The following is a 7,951-nucleotide window of genomic DNA, read 5'->3' on the forward strand; positions in this document are numbered from 1 at the left end:
ATGGATTGACATAACACAACAGTAATTACACCCATATCCATTTTATTAAAGGCTGTCAGGTTATTCTGGTGAGAAATCCTCTGACAGATGAGAGGTGCATTTCATATTTTCTGTAGTTTTGGAAACAAATATAACTGTGTGGTAAACAGGCACTAACAGAACGTATAAAGTAAATGCTTAAAATCTTAAAATAAGTAGTTGGCCCTTTTGCGACTCTCATTTCTGTACGTTAAATATAAGGCTACAGTCAGCAGCAGGTTAAGTTAGCTTAGCTTAGCAGAAAAACAAGGGAAACAGGTAAACAGCTAGCCTGGCTCTGTCCAATAGTGACAAAATCCACCTTTTCACAATTGACAAATAAGTGCGATAAATCTGGATCCAACATTAAATTACTTGCCACACTAGTGATTTTTTGTTGCGTTACATCATTCTGTCTCTTGCTTGCACGCCTTCCCGGCATCATTCAATCACTCATTTCCTTGCCTAGGAGAAACAATTAGGCTGCTGTTGAAAAGCAAGTGTTTATTTATAAACACACACACACACACGCACACACACACACACACATATTCCTGCTCCTACTTCACACCCTCTCCTCTGCAGGCCTGGGCTGCTTTTTGGGGTTTTCATCTTTCAAAACACACTCATTAAATATGACACAATGACAATACCATTCATTTCCGGGCTCTTTAATTACACTTAACGGGGGTTTTGAGCAATTATGGTCCCATAAATATCATTCCCATAGCAGTATGTATCAGTGAGGGTGAAAAAGCACGGTTCAGTTGTCCCACTGACACTCTCTCATTTTTGGGTCAATGAAAATGAGTCACATCTGGACAAATTCACAAAGGCAGTTTTTTTTACCTTTTTCTGACTTTTTAAACTTGCCACCTTACAGAAAATGTCTTAAGATGTGAAATTACATTGGAAGTCTATAAATTGCTGTGACGAAGATTACATTGGTTTGATAACACAGGCATTTTTGGGGTTTGAAGACGGTTATTTCCAAATCTAATTATGTATTGAAATCTAATCTTCTCATTTTCATGGCATTTTAAACTATATCTAAAATTTATATATTCTTCTATCTTTGAAAGAGGACACAAGATGACAATTACATTACATTTTTCCAAAGTGTCTTGAAAAGATTTTAAGTAAGTTTCAACTTAGAGCACCAAAAAAGTACAAAAAAATATAGTACAAATACCTGGGAAGTAGATAATAGGAGAATAACAGAGGTAAATTATACTTTGCTGGGAATAAGAGGTACTAATTGCTTTTAAAACTGATGAATGTAAACTAAAAGTTATTAATGCCATTTACATTTTTAAAAATGTTAATGTTAATGTTATTACACATTAGCAAGAGACCCCAAGACACTGTGGTGTAAAATTCAAGTATTAAACCAACATAATAAACTATAATTTCAATAATGTATTGTGACAAATCACAAAGGCTGCACTTTTATGAGCCAGTATCAAACTTGCTTACGTACTGTATCATAAAATCAGCAAAATATCTGAAACTTATTTTTTGCTTGACTGCCATCGACTGGGATTTTACTGGACATTCACAAACCAAAGACAAAATGTCTTCATTTATAAAGGATTCATGGGAGAAAATCTGTTTGATCAGGAGCTGTCATTTTACAACATTCACGTTCTGTGTGGCAAGTGTGAAGAAATGTTTATGAACTACTGAGGCTGATTGTGAATGGGAAACGGAAAAATGGAGACAACCTCTGGTAAATATTATTGTCCGGAGATGCGGTCGCAGCAACAGTTGGCGCCATGCATGCGCGCACACACACACACACTGACACACAGATGCATGTACACACAGTGTCAGGTATGCAGGGTAATCAGTGAAGGAGTGAGGTTATGGATAAGCTGCCAAACACCCCTCTGGATCCAGAAAAGCAGAGATGCAGGGAGGGAAGTGGGGGGGTGGGGGTGTCCATCATTGAGGCCCCCTGACAGGAAAGGACAGTGACCAGAGGGTCTGGGAGAACTCAGCACAACCTCCGACCTCCGAATGTTCCCTCAAACTAAGTCCAGGCTTTCAACATCTGCTTTTGCACAGCCTGTCCCCTTTTATTTCCTTTCATTTAGACAGAAAAACTTTAATGTTTGGTAGCTTTTAATCCAGCGGAAACCAGGTCAGTGTTTGGACAGAGAAAGCTGTGAAGATAAACGTTGAAAGATAAAAAGGGGGAATTCATAGTTGAAAAGAGGGGTTGCGAGGAAGGAAGGGGATAGAGAAATGAAACTGTGAAGTGGTTGGTCTTACATTCTTTGGTGTTGCGCGGTGCATTCTGGCAGGAGTGGCAAACCATTCCATAGAGATTCCTAGGTCTGTTTTCCAGCATGTAATACCTGGGAGACATAAAATGCATGGGTATAAGAGCAGCAACTTGTTAGACTATATAATTAGGCTACAACCTAAACCTTAGACAAGAATCAGCTTTAAAGGTAAAGTTTTTTTTAAATAAAAACTGCAAAACTAAAAACACTTACAAGTAATCAGCAAGCATGGCAGGTGTGTTTTACCTTTCGCACATACCATACCTGCAGGATGCATAAGTATGGGGAAGCAGCTGAGGTGAAAAGTTTGTCTAAGTGAAAAAATGTATATAATTGATGCCCTGAAGACACTAAACATGGCTTGGTACATATCATCGCCCTGATTCATGAAGCGTCTATTAGAGGAAAGGAGAGGGGCAGGCAGTCTGTGAGTGACTGGGAGTGGTGTTAAATCACTTAGTCTTGACGACATTATCAGTTTCAACGCATAATGTATGCAGCATACATGCAATTAACTGATGCCTTTATATATAGATATAGTTCAGAACAACTGGTTCAATCTTGTACTAATGGACACGTCAGCATCACAAGAACACAAGAATTCATTTAAGGATTTCTGAGGATTTTGTAGGACAGATATTAAAGGGAGTGAAGGACTTTTTTTGCTGGTGATTGGTTTTGGATTTCTGCCATTACACATTAGTCACTGTATTTTAACTACAAATGACTAGGCACAATTACAAATGACTCATTTATGACAAACTAATGATTTGTTCAGCGGTTTATGTACAGCTCCATTAACTCAGGTTGTACTCCTTTATTCTAAATTGTTTCATACAATCATACATAAAACACCCTAATCTAAAGCTGTGTTAAACTATCACAAACATTTAGCAAACTATTTAGAAGATGGATAGACATCTCTCACATTATATCAATAAATAGTAGTAATAATAGTAATAGTAATATTTTAAATAAAAAAAACAGGTAAATAGCACACAAACTATTTGTTAATCAATAACAGTAATGTATATGTTTCTTCATCTTTATTAACCCTTACATATGCAATACTCCAGCTAATATTTTAGAAATGTTGTAAATTGTATCACTGCTAATGATGTACTGTTCCGTATTATTAAGACATCATAGATAATAATGAAGAATTAATTAAGTCCACATGAATTCATTGCTTAATAATAGCGTATAAACATTAATAAGTGCTACTGAAGTTGCTCACAGGGAAACCAGCAGATAAACACGTCCGTCACAACTCATTCTCATTTTCCTCCGGGTCTTTTCCTCCACTGAGATGCAAGTTTTAACTGAACTTTTATTACAACTGTTCAGGCCTGTTCTGCTCTGCATCAAACATGTGTGGACTCCGCTAACTGCAGCGTACAAAGTCCCATACATACAGTACAGCGTTTACAGTACACATACAGACATAGACATGACCTAACTCAGTGTTCCTGAGCACACTCGTTCCTGCCACAATCACACTAATCAAAAGCAAAAACATCCTGTGAAAGGAGACCGAGAGCCAAGAAAAGTAGAAGGCGGAAGGACAGCATCCAGATTGATGACAAGAGGAGGACATTTCAACATTTAACTTTTCTCTGTTGGAATGGTAGGGTTATCCAATAGCCCCAAATCATGAATCTTGCATATTTACGCCAATTCCTTCAAGACTTACTTCATTATATACTGCCCACATTCAATCATTAGATGAAATATGATTCAGAGATATAATCATGCATTCATTTTGCCAATGTTGATGTGTAAAATATCTATCACACAGCAGGGTATCCAAACCAGTGATTGAAGATGTTGAATGCTATAAGAAAGAAGTTTTGTGTCGACACAGCCAATCAGTCAACTTCTCCAGAGAGGCAAGAGGAGGGGGGAGTGATGGATGATGGGAAGGACGAGTGAGGAAGAGGAGGAGAGGACGGTCTGGTAATGTTTAAATGTATCTCACTGACTTAATATTTTTAAGAGACAGGGCTGAATACATAGCTGTCATGTGGAAATGGATTAGTTTAGGATTTAGTGTGTGTTTGCACATAAAGGGAGGCAGTGAATTAAAATGAAGACAACAGGGTGGTCCAATTATGTCAACTCAAGCTACTCATGCTGCTTGCTAAGATTTGCTAAGATTGTTTGTGTTTGTATGTGTAGTATAGACTGAGTATATAGTACACCGTGCATACCAGGTTAATTTTATAATCTTTTTTAAAAATGATAGCTGTTTTTTGGCTTAATTTATTTATATTCTTATATTAATAAGTGAGCACATCACCAGTCTCAATGTAATTGGAAAACGAGGGTCAGGTCAAGTAAAATAAAAATCTCCTTCATCAAAATATACAATCACTTGTCAACTTCCCATTTAATGAATAACGGATTGAACTTTTACAATGTTTGATCTGTGTATTTGTAAATTTGTTTATAATATCTTTCATTTTACAGAAAATCTGTACTTGCTCAAAAGTGAAAATCCTACCCTCCTATCACTTATAATATTTTAGTGTTTCTGCAGGGAAAGTTTCCAGGAGATTATTAATCAAGTTGGGTGCCATAACTTTTCCAAACTTTTCCTATGGTGTGGTTGTTGTGCATGTCAGAACACATCTTACTGATGACTTCCTGTGAATTGTGTAATCAGGACATCTTGTGTGGTTATTTTATGCAATACTCATTAAAACATTTTGCAGAAAAGAACTAATGTTAGGCTGCCTTTTAAATCTTAGCGCTACAGAGAACTTTTTTGTGATGGGGTCCCTGTTTATTTTCATGCACGCACACAAGGATGCACATGAGTGTACGCACACGTGATGTGACACACGTTCCTGCCATTGGTTTCACAATATTCCAGTCATCTACAGGTGGCAGTAAAGTGCCAAGAATCGCAGCATTGCACCAGCAAAAAAATGAGGAAGAAGTAGACATGGATGCACAATGCAAGTTTAAAATGTTCAAAGAATTGTATTTGCCTGGCTTTAAATGTTGCTGCATGTACCTGAGCATTAACATCCATATCAACAGTAATATTTGAAATAACAGTTTCTATCAAGTGGAGAAAAAAATAAATATTATTATCATTCTTTTCTTTTCTCCCAGAAATCCTACCTCTTAACTGCTCTTATGAGCTCTCCTTCATTGGCACAGTGCATCTCAGAGGTTCAGTACAAGGAGCTGCTGCCTAAGTTAATCAGTTGGTGAATAAATACACCCAGATTGTGGCAGCCCTCCATGAAAACTGGATGTAAACAGAAACCTTTGTTTGTTGCTGTTTAGGGCTTTTTTAAGAAATTGAACATGCGAGCTGCTTCAGTGGCAGCTCTATGAGTGGTCACTTTAATAATATTTGAAGTATGTTCAGTATTGTGTAATTATTGCCTCCTGCAAATGGGTTATGAACCGTGTGTTTGTGTTGTTTACCCTGGCAAACAGGGTCCACACTCTGCGTCGCTGTCCGGGGTTCCCGCTACGCGCACAGTGGCTTTGTAGAGGGCGTCACAGTCTTTATGCCGTCTACAGATCTCATACTTCCCTTTGGAGTATTTCCCCTGTGGGCATGGCACACAGGCAAAGTCCTCATCCTTCACACCGTAGCCACAGGTCTGCAAAACATACACACAAAGACACATACGCATTTTGGTTAATATTTACAGGAAATTTAATATGTCATTCTAAACAAGAGGATTTACAACTGTGCAGTTGGACACATTGAAAAACAGCACACACTCGCAAACACACATCTGTTTCTGTCCATGCCCTTAGCAAATCTGGCATCACTGTTTTGAGATGACAAAAGAGAAATCTGATTGGCCACAGAGGTCCTTGTGTGTGTGTGTGTGTGTGTGTGTGTGTGTGTATACAGCGTTCCATGCCTGGTAGTGTTTAAGATGACCAACTCATCAGTCTGTCTTCTACCATCGATCTCCTCCCATCTCCGCATGTTAATTCCTCACAGTGGGGAGGCCGAACAACAGGCCACACACACACACACACACACACACACTCTCTCTCTCTCTTTCTGCTCCCTTTCTTTCATCTTTCATTTCCCTCTTACTTTCATCTGTCTATTAAAAGAAGCCTATGCCTCTTAGCTTTGGGCTACAGTAGACCGACTCCAAAATCTGATATTTCATCCCCTTCTGTTTGACGTCTCTAAGTCTCAGTGTGATTGTTTGATTTAGAACTGAGCTGAGCTATCGGCAACATCTTGTCGCTTTGGGTTAAAGCTTGCTTTGGATCTTTTTGTACGCAGGATCACCACGGTTCTGCTTCTGTTCGTTCACGCGAGGCTGTTCCGATTGAAATTCTTTTCAAAATTTGTCGCCACTTTGACTGCGTATCATAAATCCAGGAGGTCGGGGAGCAAAACTAGAATTGAGTTTTCTGGCATTGTCGCCTTTACTTTGAAAGTTGACCGAGAACGGAAATGCAGTGGGAGAGAGTGGGAGAGAGAGAGAGGGTGATGACATGCAACAAAGGCCCCAAGTAGAATCAAAGAGGGGAGGTTGCAGTACATGTTAGGCATCTTAAACCACCAGGCCACAGGGTCCCCTCAGGGAGCATATCCTCAATGTTAAACAGCTTTCACACACCATGCAAGCTGCCTTGAAACTGCAATACCCAATTCTTCAACGTTTCCTCATCTCAACATCACTTTTGTCACTCAATAAAGTTAGGAATTCAGAAAAATAAGTCTGACTTCAGTATTTATGTTCGACGTGTAAACTAGCATGAAAATGTAATCCAGCTACATCACACGCAATCTGGATACAAGATGCATTTTAAAAGCGTTCTTGGATGTCTTTATCGTTGTGTGATGTGCTGTGCAGTGTCTGTGTGTGTGTAAGTGTGTGTGAGCGCGTACTTTCTGAAGTCTTTGTTGTGAGGAGGAACCCTATGGTTATCTCATGATTAAAAGGGTGTCAAGAAACACACACACACACATGCAGGGAAATCTCAGGGGAACAAAATAATACATGAATTACAGACCGTGGCACCCAGAGGATCAGACAGGCAGGAGAAAGTGCAAAGGGGGCTCTCATCTCACTGATTAAACGTCTTTCTTCTCTCATGTTTCTATCGCTTACAAATGGCTAAATGACTCTATGAGAGAGCTCTGTGCTTATCAGATTGAGCTTCTCATTGCTGTCTCTGTCTCGGACAGTGGATCACTTGATTTTACAAGTTCAAACACAACACACTGTTATGGATGCTTACTGTGGAAGCACATGGTTGCTTAGTGAACACAAGGCAGGAAGGAGGGACGCAGGAAAGGAAGGAAAAAAAGATTTACAGCTGGAACAATCATCAGATTTTTATGCGTGCTTATGGAGCTAAAAGAGACAAGGTCAGAAGAAAGGATGGACGAAAAGAAGGAAGTGTTGTTAGAGTGTTGTGATTATTCCCAGTTTAGTGAAGGATGAAACAACAGAGTTCAGTTTCAGCTTTTACCTCCAGTGCCACCACAAGGCTGGCATGACTGGTTTCGAGTGAAATGTCTCAATAACTATTGGATGGATTGCCATGAAATTGACTTTTTACAGAATAGATTGTATCGATTTAACTTTGGTTTATGACCAAATACCTGCTAAACCAATGGCATTCCCATCAGCCTCAGCTGCATT

The 7,951-nt window shown here is 39.1% G+C and overlaps 1 protein-coding gene across 1 annotated transcript in view; it reads right to left on the minus strand.

The window, feature by feature from the left end:
• Positions 1-7,951, minus strand: part of edar (ectodysplasin A receptor) — a 26,269-nt gene that overhangs the window by 13,341 nt on the left and 4,977 nt on the right. Inside the window, exons 3-4 of the mRNA XM_035676729.1 lie at positions 5,748-5,929; positions 2,293-2,378 (exon numbers count right to left, since the gene is read on the minus strand). Of these exons, the coding sequence (XP_035532622.1) occupies positions 2,293-2,378; positions 5,748-5,929 (268 nt within the window). The remainder of the gene's footprint in view (positions 1-2,292; positions 2,379-5,747; positions 5,930-7,951) is intronic.

Source organism: Morone saxatilis, unplaced genomic scaffold (assembly GCF_004916995.1).
Source record: "Morone saxatilis isolate NCDOM2014 unplaced genomic scaffold, NCSU_SB_2.0 Contig5, whole genome shotgun sequence".
In the NCBI taxonomy this organism is placed as follows: Eukaryota; Metazoa; Chordata; class Actinopteri; family Moronidae; genus Morone; species Morone saxatilis.